The sequence below is a fragment of the Peromyscus eremicus genome, chromosome 16_21 (assembly GCF_949786415.1).
Source record: "Peromyscus eremicus chromosome 16_21, PerEre_H2_v1, whole genome shotgun sequence".
NCBI lineage: Eukaryota > Metazoa > Chordata > Mammalia > Rodentia > Cricetidae > Peromyscus > Peromyscus eremicus.
Window position 1 is genome coordinate 48,393,850 of NC_081432.1, and position 19,874 is coordinate 48,413,723.

The 19,874-nt window shown below is 40.0% G+C and overlaps 1 protein-coding gene across 1 annotated transcript in view; it reads right to left on the reverse strand.

Annotated features, from left to right (window-relative positions):
* Nucleotides 1-19,874, reverse strand: part of Col9a1 (collagen type IX alpha 1 chain) — an 85,677-nt gene that overhangs the window by 36,496 nt on the left and 29,307 nt on the right. The window contains exons 13-25 of the mRNA XM_059282248.1: nucleotides 18,626-18,649; nucleotides 18,215-18,268; nucleotides 17,002-17,055; nucleotides 16,180-16,212; nucleotides 15,354-15,410; nucleotides 13,885-13,938; nucleotides 9,158-9,211; nucleotides 6,569-6,622; nucleotides 3,613-3,666; nucleotides 1,542-1,595; nucleotides 1,353-1,406; nucleotides 1,174-1,227; nucleotides 701-754 (exon numbers count right to left, since the gene is read on the reverse strand). Coding sequence (XP_059138231.1) covers nucleotides 701-754; nucleotides 1,174-1,227; nucleotides 1,353-1,406; nucleotides 1,542-1,595; nucleotides 3,613-3,666; nucleotides 6,569-6,622; nucleotides 9,158-9,211; nucleotides 13,885-13,938; nucleotides 15,354-15,410; nucleotides 16,180-16,212; nucleotides 17,002-17,055; nucleotides 18,215-18,268; nucleotides 18,626-18,649 — 654 coding nt within the window. The remainder of the gene's footprint in view (nucleotides 1-700; nucleotides 755-1,173; nucleotides 1,228-1,352; nucleotides 1,407-1,541; nucleotides 1,596-3,612; nucleotides 3,667-6,568; nucleotides 6,623-9,157; nucleotides 9,212-13,884; nucleotides 13,939-15,353; nucleotides 15,411-16,179; nucleotides 16,213-17,001; nucleotides 17,056-18,214; nucleotides 18,269-18,625; nucleotides 18,650-19,874) is intronic.

A 19,874-nucleotide genomic window follows, 5' to 3' on the forward strand; every position in this document is an offset into this window, starting at 1 on the left:
TCAAGCTAGAATTCAGCCCTGCCCTCACATCAACAGACAATCTTTCGGGCAGGACAGATGCTATAGGGACATAACACTGCTTCTTGAACAGAATAATAAAATCCTCATTTTGCTCACTTGGGTACTGGGAGTCCTTATATCCCCTGGCAGCTTACAAAGTGCCAGATGCCGTAACAGATTGGGAGTCAGTTCTTGATACTACCAAATATCCTTTGTTAACTTGAAAGATTTGCCTTCAAAGACTCAAAAATACAAACAATGTATTTCATAGGAATTTTCAGCCATACTAATGTAGGGAAATGCCAATTTCAATGTTTCAAGGTATCACCGAACCCAAGACTTGTAACCTTCCTCAGACTATTCCTGAGAATTCTTTCTATCTCCTCATGTCTCAGCCTGCTAACAAGAACTCCAAGACTGGCTAAAAGTAAAGTAAGAGACAGAGCAGTACCCACTGCCCAAACTATTTAAGGAAGAGAATAGAGAAGGCAGACCAAAACCATAAAACTAAATAGTGTATAAACAGAATGTACTATTCTTTTTATGCTTCTTGGGCAAATGACCAGCTGATGATGTAAACACAAGAAAAAAAAAAAATAGAGCATCCTTTTTCCCTCAGAACTCAACAAAATGCATAACGTATCCATCCCTCCGAATTCATAAAACATGACCGTGTAAGCAACCAAAAATGAGCACGTACCGGCAGCCCCTGCAATCCCACATCACCAGGAGGTCCAGGCTTCCCTGCTTCACCCTGAAAGCAAGTTCTTAATCACACAATTATACCTTTATGAACTGATGTGTTTTTCTAAGAAAGAGGAGTGCAGCTGTTTCAGGTAAAAATATTTTTCCAACAGCTAACCTTAGACGCACTTTTAAATTACTTAGCTCAGGAGAGGTGATGGGTAGGACACAGGACACACATTCAAAGAGAGTTTCCTGCAGTCTACTTCTATCAATGGGTCTATTTTACAGAGTTCCTAACACAAGCAAATAAGTGTACTACTTTAATAAGAATTTTGCAGTTGGCAATTTTGAAATGGAAAGAAGGGAGGGGAAAAAATGACAGAGCTGTTTAAGCAGACTTCCTGGTAATGGCATCATGGAAATGCTGGGCTTAGCTGTCCAGGGCAGAGATCTCCCCATTCACACAGGACTCGGCCACACAGCTACCTTTGATCCCGGAATTCCAGGTATTCCTTCTCGACCATCTACACCTGGCAAGCCCTAAGGACACACAAAGAACACACTGTGTCTTAGAAACAATAACATTCTTCTTCTTATTTCCTGGAGTTCCACTGCAAGTCGGTAACCTTAGGAACTGTATTTGACACCCACAACTCAGTGCATACCGTGTCTCCTTTTGGCCCAGGGGATCCAGGAATTCCTCGCAAACCTTGAGCACCCTGTTGGGCAGAAGAGAAAGAGGAAAGAAGGCATCTTCAATGAGTGCAATGCACAGGTCATGCAAATACACCAAACTGACAGATTATTCAGAAACTCAGGCTCTGTTGTGGTGATGAGGACTCATCTGTACTCACCCTGTCTCCCTTAGGACCTGCTTCTCCTGGAGGTCCTCGCTGTCCTTGATCACCCTGTATAAACACAGGAGTTCCCAATGTAAACAAAGATTACTTACTTGGGGGTGTTTCAAGGTTAGGAAACATCGTCCACATTGAAGACTACTTTTTTTTTTTAAGTATGTTTTGCCTGTGTGTATATCTGTGCACTACCTGTATGCCTGATGTCTGAGGAGGCCAGAAGCTGGTATCAGATCCCCTAGAAGTGAGTTATAGATGGTTTTGAGCTGCCATGTGGGAGCCGGGAAATGAACCAGTGTTCTAAACCACTAAATCATCACTCCAGCTGCTACTGAGTAACTGTTGCTCTTTGTCCAAAATGACTCTGATCTATCGCAAATGCTCAGTTCAAAAAAAAAAAATCTTGTAAAAATTATAGTCTTGATCATTGATATTGCCATAGGGATAACTGAGGTTGTATGCCTTTTATTTTTGTTTTAGGTGCATAATTGTTCTGTGCTCTGGATGTCCATGTGAAACAGATTGAATTGCACCTTAAAAGCAACAACATTGTTCACTATTTCTACATAGAAGCTAATCTCATTGCTTGTTATAGTAGGCTGAGGGATGGATTAGACACCTATATTTTCTTTGCCATTTAGTTCCCACTTCAAAAATAATAGTTTATGCAAAGAATGTCCATCGAATGATGCATGCTATATGTAGTAATAGATGAGATGTCTTTCTCAAAATACAGGGTTTTTTTTAATTGTTTAACAACTCCAAGCTTAACCTGGCTCTCTGTTGCCATTTCTCAGCTCAGACTGCTCAGCTTGGTATTAGGCATTACCTACAATACATTTCTATTTGCTTAGACATCGCCTATAATGCATTTCTACTTGATCTGTTCAGGCTCATCTTCTCAACACACACCTTTCATCTAGGCATCAGGAGCCCTGTGATAACACAAGCCACATTACCACAGCACTCCCTGCACTTTGCTTCCTTTCCCAGAAGGGCTTTCCAGAGCAATCTTCTTCTCATGAATTGTCTCTGTCCCAGGTCAAGTACTGGATCTTTTAGCTCATCAGCAAGCCACATTCTGTCCTCCCCACTGTACGTTAATAGTGAGAAATTTTGTTTGACTTGTGTAATGTCTACCTTTTTGTGGTATAAATGAGTAATAATGATTTTTTTTTATCTGTGACATCTTCAGAAAGGTGTGAGGAAGTCTAAACAATGATATATGAGTGTATGGTCCTCAAAGTGTGGAACAGTGAGATCCGAAAACCATCAAAGAGGAAAAGGTAGAGCTGTCTAGGACCCAGGAACATGGTCGCCGCTGTCAATCAAAGTACCCTAACCACCAAAGCAAAAGGAAGGTACAATCACAGAAACAGGAAGCCACAAGGCATACCCCCTAAGAAAACCAGGGAACTAGTTCTCTGCACCCAGAAGAAAGACTGTCATTTTTAAATAAATATGAAAGCCTTTGCCCATTTTTCTATTTATTTATTGGCACTGGGGATTGAGCCTAGAGCCTTTCACATGTTGGGAAAGCACTCTGCCACTGAACTATGTCTCCAGCCCTCTTTCTATTTTATGGCAGGGTCTCACTAAGTTGGGCAGACTAGCCTTGAACTCACTCTGTAGTCCGACCATGCCTTGAATTTGGGGTTCCTCTACCTCTGTCTCCCGAGTAACTGCAATTACAGGCCTGCACGACCAGACCTGGCTTCTATTTTTCCATTTTAATTATTTACATGTATAAGCTATTTGTATATATCCCTATGGATAACAAAAAGAAAAAGGGAAAAAGAAAGAAAAAAAGTGGGGTAAATTAGAAATGTGTTTTGGTTGAATGTGATAGTGTTCATTTGTAACCTCAGCATTTGGGAGGTTGAGACCAGAGGATCATTGCTAGCCTAAGGCCAGCCAGGGCTACATAGCAAGATGATATATCAGAATAAAGGAGAGGGAAAGGGAGGGAAGGAGAGAAGAGGGGGCAGTAAGAGAGGGGAAACGAGGGGAGAGTATCATTGCATTAAAAAAAAATTTGTCGCTGTTTTTTTGTGAAAGAAAAACTACTTACAGCTGGACCTGGAATGCCCTGAGGCCCAGGCTCTCCATCAAATCCTCGGGCACCCTGAAAACAAGACAAAGAAATAAAATTCAGATCAATCACGCATGTTAAAGGGCATCAGCAGCAGCAGCATCTTTCTAAAGAAGTATACAAGCCAGAGTAACAGGAGGCTTTATGTTTTTAGTGTGTACTATATTTGTGAATGAACGCTGAGGAGTAACTCATAAGACGCTTGACATGGTACCACTCGTGTGGACTGCTCATCATGCCAACAGCATTTGGGACAATCTTGGATACCACTCCGGACATTTTAAGTTAACGGTGGCTCTATACTCAACTGCTGACATGAACTGAAAACTGGTTCTCATTCAGAGAACTTAGCATACCTACTGAACAAGATTTAGCAGTCAGCCTCAAAAGGCTCTGAGTATCTATGGGAATTCACTAACAAACACTGGAGGTCTTAGAGTCTCAAGGTGAGTGTGAATTTGGGGGTATCTACAGTGGACTCTGCAGTGCCATAGATGTAAGAAAGACTTCAAAGACTCTAGAAACCACCACCCCATCCCTGATCTAGAATATAAGTAAATCACATGCCTATGTGATTCAGAAGAGGCGACTGTTCAACTCTTAGAGGAATCAAGACATCCCTACTCCTGGACTGATATTCACTTTATATATAGTAATCAACCTATTTTCTCCAGATAGGTCCACCCTATAACATGATGACAGAGGAAGTGTCTCCATTTTTCAAGTCTAGTCTGCTGGAAAGGACCTTGGACCTGGCTTCAGACTAGATACCATCTTTGTTTTCTTCATTAGAATCGGAAGGTGGTTTTCTTTTAAAAACAAAACTACGGTGGGTTTTGTGCTCACTACACATTCTCCTTGGCAAAATACATGCTCCATCTGGAGATGTTCCTCCCATCTACAAAGTGAATGAGGAAAAGTGGAAGGATGAGTGGAGCAGACGGACAGATGGACAGTGTCCTAATGAAGTAGATGAAATGAGGAGGGCATAAAAAGAAGTGGAAAACAGTCAAAGAGCATTGGATAGATGTCAGGCCAGCAAAACCAGGTGGACGTGGTAAGAACGAAAAACTAGAAAGCATTTGATAGGAAGTTCACACACAGGTGGACTCAAAGAGAAAAAAAAAACAAAAACACTATGGAAGCAGAGGTACCACAGAGCCCTGAAATTCTTTGATCACTAAAAACTACAACAGAACAGAGCCTTTCTCCACTCAGCAGAAAAGAAAGGATTAGCAACACCTGAAAAGGACCTTGAATTCACCATTCACCTTGCATTATGAGAGCACACCCCAGCTTTTGCATTATAGAAATGGCTTTGATGCACCCTCTCCCTCTCTCTACCTTATTGCAGTTCAGCATGAGCTCAGACCCGAAGTGCTGTTACTAGGTAACCATTCCACATCTGTGTTCCCAAGGGGAGCCGTCTTTTTTTAAGCAATTTGACAGAAATGAAGAGAAATGAAAATTTTTGAAAAATATCAAATAGAGAAATACCTCAAATCAAGAACAGTAATTGGTTTCAAAGAGAGGTCACCTATTTTGTGGAGTGAGTTAAATCTGGGGCGGGGAAAGAATGATAGCCTGGGTGTTGGCTGATCAAAATAGATGGACTTTATTACTTAATAACCAAGAGATGCACATAGAAGGTTACTTAAAGTAGTGTGGATGTACAAATATACAAGACTTCAGTACTGTGTGTGTTTTTTTAAAGAAATACCTTAGAAGAGATGGAGAAAGGAAAACAGGCAGAGAAATATCTAGAAAAGCTCTAGTGTGAAAAGAGAGATTAAGGAAAATGTGGTAGACGAGCCAGGCCTGTAATTCACAGGAGCTGTGGCTCTTCTAAACAGGGTTGAATTTGGTCTATTGTGTATCAACGATGAAATCTTACTGTTACTTAATCATAAATAAAAATCCCTGTGCTGTGTGGAACTGATACAAATTAGCAAAAATGGCTCTGAAGAGCGCCAAACCAGGGTCCAAAAATGTTGATGGGCAAAAATTTTTAAACATTCTGTAGTCCACAAACTGGCTTTCAGAATAAACTTTCTGAGAAATGGCAACTGGTTTGGTCCCAAACACTAGATACAATCCCACCCACTCATGCCCCCAAAGCGATATTGCTGAGGATACTGTGAATCGTTCCCATGGTCTTTCCTTAGGACAGTCACTCCACCAAGCGCCGTGTGTCTTCATCCTTCACCGTCCACCACACCTCCTCCTCCCCCCATCTGAAGTCAGCTTTGGCATGGGCCCACCCTCCCAGATGCCACACCAAGATTAAGCCACTGCTTTGCTGCACCTTCCTTGCACCACCTGATTTCAGATTTGCTTCTTTCCCAAACTGCACCATAATTGCTTATCTACTTCTCTGCCTCTCCAAAAAAGTAAGACACTTAATGTGAGCCTGTCCTTCAAACTGTCCTTGGAGCTTGCAGGTGCCTTGTGGGGGAAGAGCCAGGAAAACCTGACTTCTGAAACCGGCAAAGGACAGGCTGGTGACTTGTGGCCACAACTGTTTAAGGCAGAGCAGCTAACATTGTCTCAGGATCCTACCTCTCCCTCTCTATCCTCCCTTGTCTTTGCCTTGCAGGACCAGAAACACTCCCAGTATTGTGTCAGTACTGTGAGCACTGGCTACAAATAATGCCAAAGCTAGAACATTACACCCCCACTTACTCTAATTTACCTAAGATAGTATTCCCCCATGCCCATGGGTTCTATGCCATGAATCCCACCAAAAATATCTGGGGGGGAAATGACTCTATACTTAACAAGTGCACATGGGTTTCTTGTCATGGTAGATGCTTACGAAATATGCATGGTATTAGGTATTATAAAAAACACATAAACACATAAAAGATAAACTAAAAAGTGATGCTACTGGAGGCAAAGTCACTCTTATACGATGCCTTTGTCATCGATATCTCACTTTTTCTCCTTTGTCTCCAGCTACTCCAGTGATCCCTCTCAGGCCTTGAGCTCCCTGGAAAAGCAAAGGGAGGAGGGTGGTAAATGATTTCAGTCAAAGCACATACTCTTTGCAGATGCTGATCCAGAAAAAGCACGTTAGCATAATGACAGAGGACACTAAGTATGTGACGGCAGACATAGGCAAACATTTCCAGTTTAGAAAGAAAAGTCCAAGTGAAATGCCAATGCTTAAAACTCTTCGGTAAAATCCTAAAGGCTTATGTAACTCTATGCAAATTGAGTTGATGCAATGATTGACGGCCTTTAGAAAATGAATACACGCAACTGTGACAGTGTTTCTGACATCTTTTAACCCACACTCCCAGGTCCACCTCTTTTGTGGTCTATTAGGGGTAACACTATTTTAACTCCTAAAATAATAGCCACCTACAAATCCATGCAATCAAAGTGAGGCAGTTGCAGTCGAACCCATAAAAACATACTACCAGAAACAGAGCTGGACTGCCCACCAACCACTTGTCACCAGTACTTATTATGCTGCTCCTACAATAAAGGGGTGTTCTGAACTCCAGGGTGGCATAGTAAGAAATCACAGGCACACGAGTGAATAACCCTAAACATGAGGGAGTGGAGAGGTTTTTCAGGCTGTCTTTCAGTACCGAAATGCTGCTAGTCCCACAGCAAAGGATTCTTCCATAAACCTGTGGTAAAGAAAGGGTGAGCCTGGGTGCTCCCTGGGGCACAGCTGGGAGTGCATACTCCATTAGAAGTTAGCTACTTTTGACATCTGCCGACTTTCCACACTGGCTTAAGAAAAAGGTTCTTTAGGGTGCTATTGTCTTCCTCTTCATCTGGGGAAAGATGGACAGTCCCAGGACCAGCCTTCCTTCATCTAGTTCAGTCACAAAATTCTCTGTATGTCAGTCAGAGATTGTCTGAAGTTCCCAAGTACAGCATGAGCCAGGCTGGATTAACAATTTAGGTTTTCAACTGAAATGTGGCCATATCAGGTTAAGCATTCTAACTTATGTAGCTCATTTACTGACTCTGTGGACAATTCCTGTACATAAAAAAAATTTAAAAAGTAGTTGTGATACAGGAACCCAAAAAATAAGCACTCAAAATGACTACTCCTTATACAAATACACCATAGAAATGTTCCTTTTATAAATATATGCGTGGCTTTATGAGTGTGCTTATATATTATGAAGTAAAAAAATCTGTAAATTCTCCAGAAACATTTGAACATACTTCCTCTCAAACACCAGGAGGTCAGCAGATACTGACAGTAATTCCCAGTGGATCCCTTGAGCTACATAACATAATTCCATAATCTTTGAGGATGGATTCTTTTGAAACTATATAAACCCACACCTAATTTTCATTAGATCCAAAAAGCAAAATCAAACAAACTATACTACCTGGCACTATCCCCCAGGAAATGAGAGTCAGGTTCCTTAACGCCTCCTAGTAAAGGCGTAGGGAAGGCAAACTTCTGGAGAAAATGTCTGGACTCTTCCACAACGTCCTCTTGAAGGTCTCGTGTGGCCCAGAAAAGAAACCATTTCTTAGATACTCATAACCATTTTTTTTTTTTAGCCTTAACCTCTAAGTAAACATTGTTCTGCACAGTCCCTCTAACCGCTTTTAGAGACTGAAGTGATGGCTCAGCAGTTAATAGCACTGGCTTCTCTTGCAGAGGACCTGGGGCCAGTTTTCAGCATCCACACATGGCAGCTCATAATTGCCTATAACTCAAGTTCTAAGGAATCTTCTGGCATTCGTAGGCATTGTATGCACATGGTGTAATACATACATGAATGCAGAACACTCATACATGTAAAATAAATAAAGAAAATCTGTTTTACAAGAGACTAGTGCTGAGGGGAAGAGCAATTCAAGAAAGGGGATTTAGTTTGTCTTCTCTGGCTCTTTGGTGGTAGTCTTTTACATCGGCTATTCTTCAGCAACCTTCAAATGTTCAAGGAATCCTCAACAGTTATTTTTTCTATAATGGAGACTAGGACAAAGAGTAACAATTGTGCTTCCATATGGTACAAAATTAACGTGAATTCCAATCTAACAAACATCTTAAATCTGAAGTATGTTTATGTCCAACTGTCTTACATAACATCACAGCAGTTGTGGGACTGCAGTAAAAGACGTGGTTATGAGCCACTAAGAACATTGTAATTCGTGATCACTTTCTGGAATCAACTACAGGAATCCCATGGGTTATAAACCCACTTCGTGTTCAAGGTATACAAGATGTTCTCTGTCATGCCAGAGCACTGCAGAAATTGAAGTGTATTGTCCTCTTATGCTCAGCATTTGCTTTCAGTTTATGAAGTCTCGGAGGCTACATACAATTTTAAATACAACTTTTCTCTTAAAAATTTCTCGAAGGTGCAATGTGGACTCTTTCTTACTTTGAAAAAGTAGTGGTTGCCTGGTGCTGGCTGGCTGGAAGCATAGAGAATATCGAGTTCATACACCATAAACTATTAATCAGCGTACTAAAGAGAAGATAATACTAAGTTATTAAAAAGATTTGCTTATCCTAGGCAAACATTAAAAAATACTTTACTGGGGGTCCTTGAGCTCCGACTTCTCCAAGTTCTCCCTGGTCACCTTCTTCACCCTAAAAAACAGCAGAGAAAAATCACAGTGAATATTAACTAATAAATGAATAGGCAGGTCTTGGACAGTATATGTTAAGTGCATTTGACATCCTCTGGATGGTTCTATTGGGTCTTGTTAAATTGCACAGGTAGTCTGTGTTAATTGCATGGTATTCAGGCAATGTAGATAAGTACATAGAGAGTCACCCAAGGAAATCCCACTTAGAAGCTGTTCTTTCAAAATTTTCTAAAGAGAGGGAGAAAGAGAGGAAGGGAGAGAGAGGGTATGTACTTAGGTTGCAAGTGATACTAGGAAAATACAACCACATTATGAAATCTTTTCCTGTAAGATATTTTGTTATAATTTACATGTCAGTTTTTTATCATAATTTTATACCATACACAATGTTAGTGCATTCAAATAAGTTATTTCATAGATTATACTTATGTTGTCACTAACAGGCCATTTTCACCACTAAGAATATGAGTATTCATTTATATGTCCTTTGAGTCATTCCAAAATATGCAAAAATATTTATTAATAATTTATTTTTTGGTTAAAATATATCTTTGCTGTAGTGACCAAACACTTATTTCAATATCATGTATTGACTAACAAATATTTTCCATGTAGTCAGGAAGTGTGAGCTGGAGAGCTCTGATACTCTGTTGATCTGCTATGTGATGTCACTGCTACAAAACTTTTACTTACTGAATTTTTATAATACATTTTCATCTCCAGTAGGAAGAATTTCTCTATATGTTTTACTTATAGGGACTCTTCTTTTTTCATATTTGCCTAAATGTTTACTCTTCCAGATGAACTTGAATCATTGGTCAGAAGCGGACAGATAGTGTAGTGGGTAAGAATGCTGGCTATGCTAACCTGAGAACCTGAGTTTGAACTCCGAGAACCTACATAAAAAAGCTGCTTATGGCTTGCACACGTTCCTATCACCCAAGTGGTACAGGGGTGGGGCAGGGACAGAAAAGTCTTTGATGCTTGCTGGCTGCTAGCTCAGCTCCAGGTTCACTGAGAGACTTGTCTCAGGGGAATAAGCGGAGACTGAAGAAACAACACCCAATGTGCTGGACTGTGCACATGCTCAGAAGACACACATGCACACCATACACACACACACACACACACACACACACACACACACACACACATACACACACAAAAAAAAATTTAGAAACAAAATCATTGGGAGTATCTTCACAAAAAACACCATTTGTTTTGTATTAAACTACATTACTCTGCTTCATCCTAGAAGTCAGTCTACTTAGTAAATTTTTTTTAATGACTAAAGCTATGCCATTTTCTTTATATTAAGCTTGAATAAATGCTGCAGTTTGTTCAAAGCAATCTGCCTTTGCATTTTTATTATCATTGGATCCTTCTTTCATAGTATCTAATTGCTATTTGGACTTTTTGCTATTTTATGAATTCTGTTATACTTTAAAATGTTAGACTATTCTATAAAGAAGTCTGCTTCCTGGGCTATGGATATAACTCAATGGCAGAGCACTGAGCATGCCAAAGCCCTGAGTTCAAATCTCCAGCATCATAGGAGAGAGAGAGAGAGACAGAGACAGAGACAGAGACAGAGACAGAGACAGAGAGAGACAGAGATCTGATTTCTCTCTTACAGAAAGGCAACTCTATAGATTGAGAAAATACTAAACATATCACTTTACATTTTAGTGATAATAAGTATCTTTAATTGTGAGGTTATTCATGAGGAAAACTCCTTATTTATGTAACATATTAAAATCAATCTGTCATTCAATTATTAATATACATATTTTATTGTCTCATTTTCTTGCATATAATTTTACATTATATTTATATATAATAGATTAATAGATACTATTTATAAAAATATAGTATAATTATAATACATTATAATTTCCATAGGTTATGCCTTATATTTACAGATTTTTTTCACACACACTAAAAACCAAGTACACCCATAAAATTTAATGCTAATATTTAATAGGGATATTAATATTATAGATAACATTTAAGCATTTAATACAAAAAACTAGATTATGTTTTAATGAGTTACACATAATTTTTTGCATTTATTTATTTGGAGGAGTCATGCATGTACCACACGAGTCTGTGGAGGTCACAGAACAACTTACGGGATTTGGTTTTTTCTTATCAGCACATGATTCTGGGGCTCAAACTAAGGTAGGCTTGACAGTAAGAACATTTACCCACTGGGCCACCTCATGAGCCCTGGAACTGAATTTTTAAGTGAATTATGAATATCTTACTGGTTTTAGTATAATAATTAAATTCAGATTGTATTCCACTAGAACTTACGATTGACAGTGGAAAGAGGCAGCCCCAAGTTAAAAGCTACTGAAATGTGCTAGTTCATGGAGCGGCTAATCATTATGTGAATACTATCAGAGATTTATTTTCACTTTATGTGTATGATGTTTTGCCTGTATGTATGTACATATGTGAATGCAGTGCCTGCAGAGGCCAGAAGAGGGCATGAGATCCCCAGGAATTGGATTGAACTGCCATGTGGATGCTGGGAACTGAACCAGGGTCCTCTCTGCAAGAGCACCAAGTGTTCTTAACTGCTGAGCCATCTCTCCAGCACCTCATGAATGTAACTAAATGCTACTTGTTTCTCCTGCAGAGCTGTCGAACTGCTGCACAGACAACAGTGATTGATGGTCCCCTGCAAATTTTCTTCTCAGGGTATGGCATATTTCTTATAGATTTCCCGTAAAACTTGGAGTAATATGTTTGAATTAAACATTTCTCCTGCAGATAAAAAGCACACACCTAATCAATAATCACAAATTTTAAATGGCAAGTTTAGGAGACATTATTTATCATCATTTTGCTGGAGGAATTCGGAATGGATGCAGACTGAACTGCAGGATCCATTTAAAGCCAGACTGTGACCTGCGTGTGAACGGCAGACCTCCAGGCCCCTCTGCTAACAGTTCAGGCTCAGTCCTTCCAGGACTTGATCTTCAATGGCCCTGCTGCCATCCCACCTTCCTGTACCAACTTTGGAAGTCACCACTTAAAGTTTAGCGTTGCACAAAAAAATATCAAATGAACTAAAGGAATCTTCAACATCAAAGTGGACATTGATCCAATTGCCTAATATGAAAAAAAAAAAAAAAAAGCCAGTTTCCTACTGGAAGACCAAAAACAAATTTTAGGTTCCATGTAGCTAATCTGTGGGCACCAAAATAGTAGTTTGGTGGGCATAAGGGAGAAACATCCTGATTACCAGCTCTACGTCCTGTGGGATGAGGGAGAGAGGGCTCGCCAAAGGAAGGAGGTCAACGGCACAAGGAGGAACGGGGAATGGATGAAAGCATTGGAACGACTGAAGTCTACTGTCTGCTTTACCTCACCTGCCTCACAAACAGCGGAACGTTCTTGCTCGCCTGGTGTAGGGGTTAGCTACTGTTCTCATATACTAATACGTCATGTTCAGTTTAGTCAATCCCCTGTGACTGGGTGTCACTTTCATTCACTTCTGAACTTTCAGAACTTTGAATAAACCATGGCACATAGCAGGTAGGTGATAAATATTGGTTGAATTTTCAAACTTATAAAACTTAAAGTTCAGGGGAGGAATGGGCAGGCGGAGAAACAGGGCGTTCACCTTTTCTGTTTTACTCAAGTTTGACATTGGAAACGCAGCTCTTTCATTCCAGATAAATAAAGTACCCTAACTATTCACAGCCTTTGTAATAAATGGCTGAAAGTAATTTGCAAACTGTAACAGGGCACAGAGAATTGGCCTATTTATCCTGATTATGCAAGTGAGGTTATTGAACAGACTGATTTGGGCTGAGGAGTTCAAGGATGTTAATACTCAAAGATATTTTACTCAAGAGATAAATTGCCTCTCCTGCTCATTACTGCCGAAGAAAAAGGCTAATCTTTTACTATAACCTAGTAATGATATGGACAGACACAATCAACGAAATTCAGCAGTCCTGCACTAATAAGAGTGGTATGACTTTGTAAAACATTATGAAATTTACTAGGACGAAGAGTCCACTGTGCAGGAAGTAAAGTTGTTGGATACTTGTAAGATGAAGAAATGGCAACCAAGTCGCCTTGCTTTAAAGTACTTTACAGCCTTGTTTGGAAGGGTATGTCAACCCCAATGCAACCCAGATTCCATATTTCTATCCAGATAACGTGTTAATAACATGCTACCACTAACTTCCAGCAACTTCAAACCCGAGTTATGGTGAAAGGAGATGAGAAACACACAACAGACAAATTAGTTCAGATTTTGAGGAGAGGACTTTTAAGCCAATTACCGATTAAATCCTGTGTTTCCTACTTTCAAAACACTTGTACAATTTTACAGCCATCATAATCATTGGGGAGGGAGAACAACTGGTGACATAATGTTTGACTGTCATCAGCTTTGAGTAAAAAAATCTAAATATGATATGTTTGAAACAGAAAGAAAATGCCGTCAATGCGGGAGCAAATGGGAAAAATTCTGGGGTTCTCTTTGTCGTTTCAATAACTGAACAGCTTAGAATAGTGTACCTAGAATACACCAAGCATTTACTTGCCCAAGAAATAAAATATCACGCTTTACTATTCCTTATAATTCCTTGTTGTAAAAATGATCACTACCTCCTAATCACAGTTGACCCTCTAAATAGTCATTTCCCTTACCTTGTGTCCTTGTCTTCCTGGTTCACCGATTTCTCCCTTCGCCCCTTTATGACCCTAGCGAACATTAAAAAAAAAAAAAAAGTAGATAACTGCAAATAAATGAAGCTGCATTGGGCTTGAGGCCCAAAGTGACCAGAAGGCTCAGAAAATTGTTCTGCCTCCCTAAGTCTGCGTTAAAATACTGTGGAAAAACGATGATGTCACAAAGCACAACACTGCCTTGGAGGCTTTAATGGCACCGTGTACACTATGTGCGTCATTTACGTCATGAGCATCAGCTTTAATTCAAAGGAAAACACACTCCTCTAGACTAACAACTGCCCTGCTACCCAGTTCAGCAACACAATGTGTTGGTACTACCTTCTCTTCCGGTTTCCCCATTTCCAGCACCAAGGTCAGGTTGAGAGCCTTCAGTCCTTTCCACCACAAGAAACTTAACCTTTTCAGAAGCTGACCCAGCTACCCCTTGCTCTCTGGTGACGACTTTGAAGTCTCCCCTTCCTCCTCTATGGCCAACTCCTTCCTGGAGGTAGGGGAAGGGCTGGCACGAGAGTAGACTTCTCAGGTGCACAGTCTCTTCCTTCCACAGTGGGAAGCGCAAACAGGAAGGAGCCAGGGGCGGAAATCAAAGGGGCACCCCAGAGGAGGAGGGGGAGGTCCCTTCTGTGCCAATCACACGTGGGCCGTGAGCAGTCACGCCCAACAAACTGTGAGATCAAGTTCCCAAATTAGGTCCGCTGGAACTTTCGCCTCTCTCTGGTCTTTTAGAAAAATAAGACCCCCATATAGGCCTAAGCCTTCCCCAGCTGGAGAACCAACCCAACTGCAATTAGCAAAAAACCTTTGGAAAACCCATGGCTCTGACCTCAGGGCCTTCCAGATCATAGCAGAGCACGGTCTGGACTTTCTCAGAATCACTTTAGACTCAGAGACTAGAGGGGAAAGCAATTTATCCCCAGCATTCTTTTTTTTTTTCTGAAATAGACTATTTTGAAGCATTATGATGGGAAAGTGGAGAAAAACACCTTCAGGAAAATTTATTCTGCACAGTTTTCCCAATTATTACTGTTTTTTTTTTACCAGAACATTCTCAAATTTGCATATAAACAGTCTCCCTCCACATGCCTACCACCATCTTCCACTATAGAATGCAAACATCGGACCCTGGATTTCATGTTCTAGTTTCCTAGACCCTGGATTTTATGTTCTAGTTTCCCAGACCCTGGATTTCATGTTCTAGTTTCCCGGCCCAGAGCATGCGATGGGCATTTCCTCCCTGAACTCCAGACATTCTATACCTCAGAAGGGGCCCATCAGGGGCACTGGGTAGAATCTCCAGGCTAAATTTGTACCACAGACAGAAAGAGCAGAGGCAGACTGGACTAATCCATCCAAGGCCAGTGGTTAAATGCCCCCCTCTTTCTCCACATAGTATGCTCTTGAAGATGAAATAATGGAATTCTTCTTACCCGCATGCCTGGGAGGCCTGGGTATCCAGAGCGACCCGGTGGGCAGGAATTGGGGCACTGGCAAAGAGAGAGGGGAGAAGTAAACTAGAGAACCCAATTTGTGACAAGGTTGAGTTTTTTTTCAGAGTCCAGCAATAGAACCCCAAAGCAATTATAACAATTAAACAACTCCGAGTATCCTTTTCCTGTGTTTTCCTTTTAAATATAGAAAAACACAGAGAATCCAACAGATATCCTGCCACATACTCATCTTCCACATGTTAGGCATTAGTATTTAATCATATTTGTTTCAGATCTAATAAAAGAAATGAAATTCTTAAGAGAGTAGGTGGCAGCAGGGCCTTGTCTGGGCTCTACCTTCTCCATTGAAACAGCCCTATCCTGAGGTCCCAGCCTTTCACCTTAGGGCCAAAATTACACCAGTGCAGTTGACCACTGTCCTTAGACTGCTCATCTGAACATAAAGCTCTCCCAAAATTGGAGTACTCCCATGAGAAATCACACCTCAGCCATAAAACCAAAGGCTTAAAAAGAAACAGTGATCCCTCTCCAGTGAAAAAACTTGGATAGCCTGAGAACACATGAGCCATCAGCCCACACAGCTCTGCGGTCTGGGTTAAAGTAAAACATGGAAGTCTTGTATATTCCAGTCAGATCATCTTAAAAGCAGCTCATCTGAAGACTACATGGCCTTTACATTAAAACTACTACATGGTACTACATGGTACACATGTATAAAACACCATGATTAAACTCATTGCTTTATATTAATATATGCTAATATAAAGAATTACAAACCATATTTTATTCAAAGGAAAAATCTTACCAATGGGTCTCCATCATGAAATCCAATTGTTCCCTAAAGTAAGTAAAATACAAAAGTTAAGAATAAAACTAGATGATTTACTCTAATTTATGAGTAATAGAAATTTCAAAATATAAATATGTATTTTGCAATATATAATAAGGGTGCAAAATATAATAAGGGTATTGATTTTATGAAATACAAAGGAAAAATAGAAATGTGTGTTAATATTTGAAGACTTATTGATGGATGATACCTTCAAAGATCCCTAAACTGTAATTGGTTACCTCATTGTGGAGATTAAATGACTCACAATATAGACAAGTTCCCAATATGAGTAGGGAACTCTGGCACAGGAATGAAAACAGAGTATCACGTACTTAAACTTTTTTTTTTATTTCCACTATGAAAAACTTAGCAAGAACTAATTTGTTTGAGAATGCTTCTTCTGCTTGTCAAAGTTTTAAGCTCTTAAGAAATCACAACTATCAAAAGGCAGCCAACAAGAGTTCTCTAGGAAACCGTCTTTTAGATTATTGTGGTTCCTCTACTTTCCTGGTTCTAAAATGAACCAGGCTCTGAGTGAAGAAAGAAAGAGAGAGAGAGAGAGAGAGAGAGAGAGAAGGAGGGAGGGAAGGAGGGAGAAAAGGAGGAAGGAAAAGAGGAAGGAAGGAAGGAAGGAAGGAAGGAAGGAAGGAAGGAAGGAAGGAAGGAAGGAAAAGAAAAACACAGTAGCCATTTTGGAAGTGCAGAACAATGACTTGATTATAGACATTTCCACGTTTGTTTCTGAGATTTCTTCACCCAGTTCTCACTCTCAGATTTAAACTGGAAATTACTTACACTGGGTCCTGGGGGTCCAGGGGGGCCAGGCAGTCCTCTTTTCCCAGGGTCACCCTAGGTCATTTCAAAATAGAGACACAGTAGTTATACAAGATTCGGAACACAGTACATAAAACCAAGGAGTCATGAGAGAATAGTATTATTAGAAAGTCTATCAGAACTCAGGCAGGCATAGACTTACCACCAAAACCCAATTAGACCAGGCAAATAAAAAAATACTGGTCTTATCAAGGTAGAAAATACAGCAAAGAAAGACACAGGGGTGGGGTGGACCTAAAGCCAGTTGTCTATAGGATGATCACTCTCTCCACTTGAAACACAAACCAGAAATTCCATGTATCGTTCCAGCTGGTTTATAAACCAGTGTAGCCAGTATTACTACTGTCAGATAATTAAAGCAAAAGAAAGTGTGTACCCAGCTGGAATCTGAGAGTGGAGGATCCATCTCTGCAAACCCATGTCTTACTTCTGCTGTCCCCTGGCCTGATCTGTCACTGAACTCTTGTAATGGACAGTGAAGCAAAGATTGCTGAATTAAAATAAGCCATTCAGGTGAAAGTAGATACAGACTACTCTGAACATCCTATTTTTACTATTGGCACATTTTCTTTCAACATTCCACATAAAAAGTCAGAAGCATCATAATTATTTTAAATACACAATCACTTGTATCATTCATTTATTTGTAACATATATGTAAGTAACTTTGCAAACAGGAAACACATGTACAGAGCAAGAAAGACACAAACCACCTGACTCCTTCCCTCAACGAGATTATAATTTCCTACCTTCTCATAATAGCAATGTTTCAACATTCTTTAATGTTTTTAGACTATCACATGAAACACTTTTTCAACAACTTTCTCAATCAAGCTCAGTTTCTTTCTGTTCAATTAGAATTAAATTCTGGTTATAATTTAATGCTTCTACTATGAATATACATGGTGATAACTGAGTGCTATTGTTCAATTTCATATGGATAGTTTAACACAAAAGCCACTAGATCCCAATTCTAGATGAGAGTATGACAATGAGATGATACTCCCTAATTTGAAACTCAATCTTCAAGTAAGGAAGAGATGCTCAACTGGAATAAAATTCATCTACAGTTTCCGGAATTTCAGGGGAGGTGCACAGTGCGGTGATCTACCTTCATCAGTAGCATCTTCTTTCAACTTATCAAATGTCAATCAAAATTCATCATGGTACTTACAATAGGTCCTACACGCCCAAGTTCTCCAGGAAGTCCTGTGGTCCCAGGAGGACCCTGAAGTCAACAAATCAAAGGGACAAACTGATTTATAATAATGCTTACAGGCTATCAAAGATGATAAAGAACAGACTTAGAATCTTTGCTTCTGTTGGCTTTCAGTGAGACAATAATTCATTTAACAAAACTTTAATTATCTAACAGGGAGCAGAAATTCCATAAAGTGGTCATTCTCTTAATTGGTATTTTTGTTTTGCAGAATAGTGATACTGTCATTAGGAGCTATACAACATCATATAGAAAAGTCTATTAAGTCCCACTGGTTAGAGTAGTAGGTACAGGGTCAAGTCAGGCTTTTAGAAATAGAATATTTTCTAGAATATTTTTAAAAATAAATAATGAAATGATACGTACAGGGGGTCCTGGAATACCACGGCCCTAAAAGATCAAAACAAAAATATTTATGGCTTGTGGTTTAAATGTCGTATAAACATTGTCATAGTCATGGCTCAGTTCACAACAGGCTGAAACTCTAACACTGAGTAAACAGACAAGTGATGCTCACTGGAAGAAAGCCCTGGAAACTCTACACTGAGTAAACAGACAAGCGATGCTCACTGCAAGAAAGCCCTGGATAGTGGAAGCAATGTCACTCTGCCTCAGATGAAGCCAGAAGTTTGTTTCTGTCCCTCAAGGCTTCCTTTGAGTCTATGCTGACCAGAACTGTTTTGCTAAGGATTTTTAAAAGAAAGTCAGTAGAGAAGCCATTTTCCACTTGCCCTCACTCACAGGAGAAGCCGTTTATGCTCATCCTCACTCACATTAGTAAAGAAGCCATTTATGCTTGGCCCCACTCACAGAGCCACATCAGAGAGTTCAAAGATTTTCTTCATCTATATAAGAAATCTGTACTAAAGGCAGCACAGATGTGTGGGTTGTAATAAATGATATTCACACATTCCCATAAACATGCTGTAGGCACAGAGAGGCAGAGGAGAGGAAACTTTTTTTCAGAAATGTATTTCCTTTGGGACTGGGGAGATGGCTCCGTGATTAAGAGTGCCACTGCTCTTACAGAGGACCTGAGCTCTGCTCCCAGCACTGACATCAGGCAACTCACATCACCTTCAATTCCAACTCCAGGGAATCCAGTACCTTCTGGCTTCCAAGGGACGCGCATGTGTATGGCACATATAAACTCATGCAGGCTCACACACATGCGTAAATAAAAAATAAATTTTTAAAATAAATGTATCCCCCTTTTAACAGGTATGACTATATTTCCACACACTAACTCTAACAGACATTTAAATTGATATCACTCGTGAAATAACTTATAATGGGATCTTTGTGGAATGTGCTATTTGGTTGTAAAGATCACCATTTTACCTCCCTTTCCTCTGTCCTTCATATCCCTTTATGCACACCAGACTATACACAATGCCAGGCTGAAGCCACATCTTACTTATCCTCCCCATCCTGATTCCCAGTACAGAGAATGGCAGACAACAAACTACAGCAAGCCAGAAAACAGGTGCAGATGGAGATGATCACCGTGAGCAAATTAAGTCAGTCTCGGAAAGACAAGCATCACTTTTTTTTAAAAGTTGTGAATCCTAGATTTTATAGAGACTTATATAAATAGCATTTATATTATAATAAT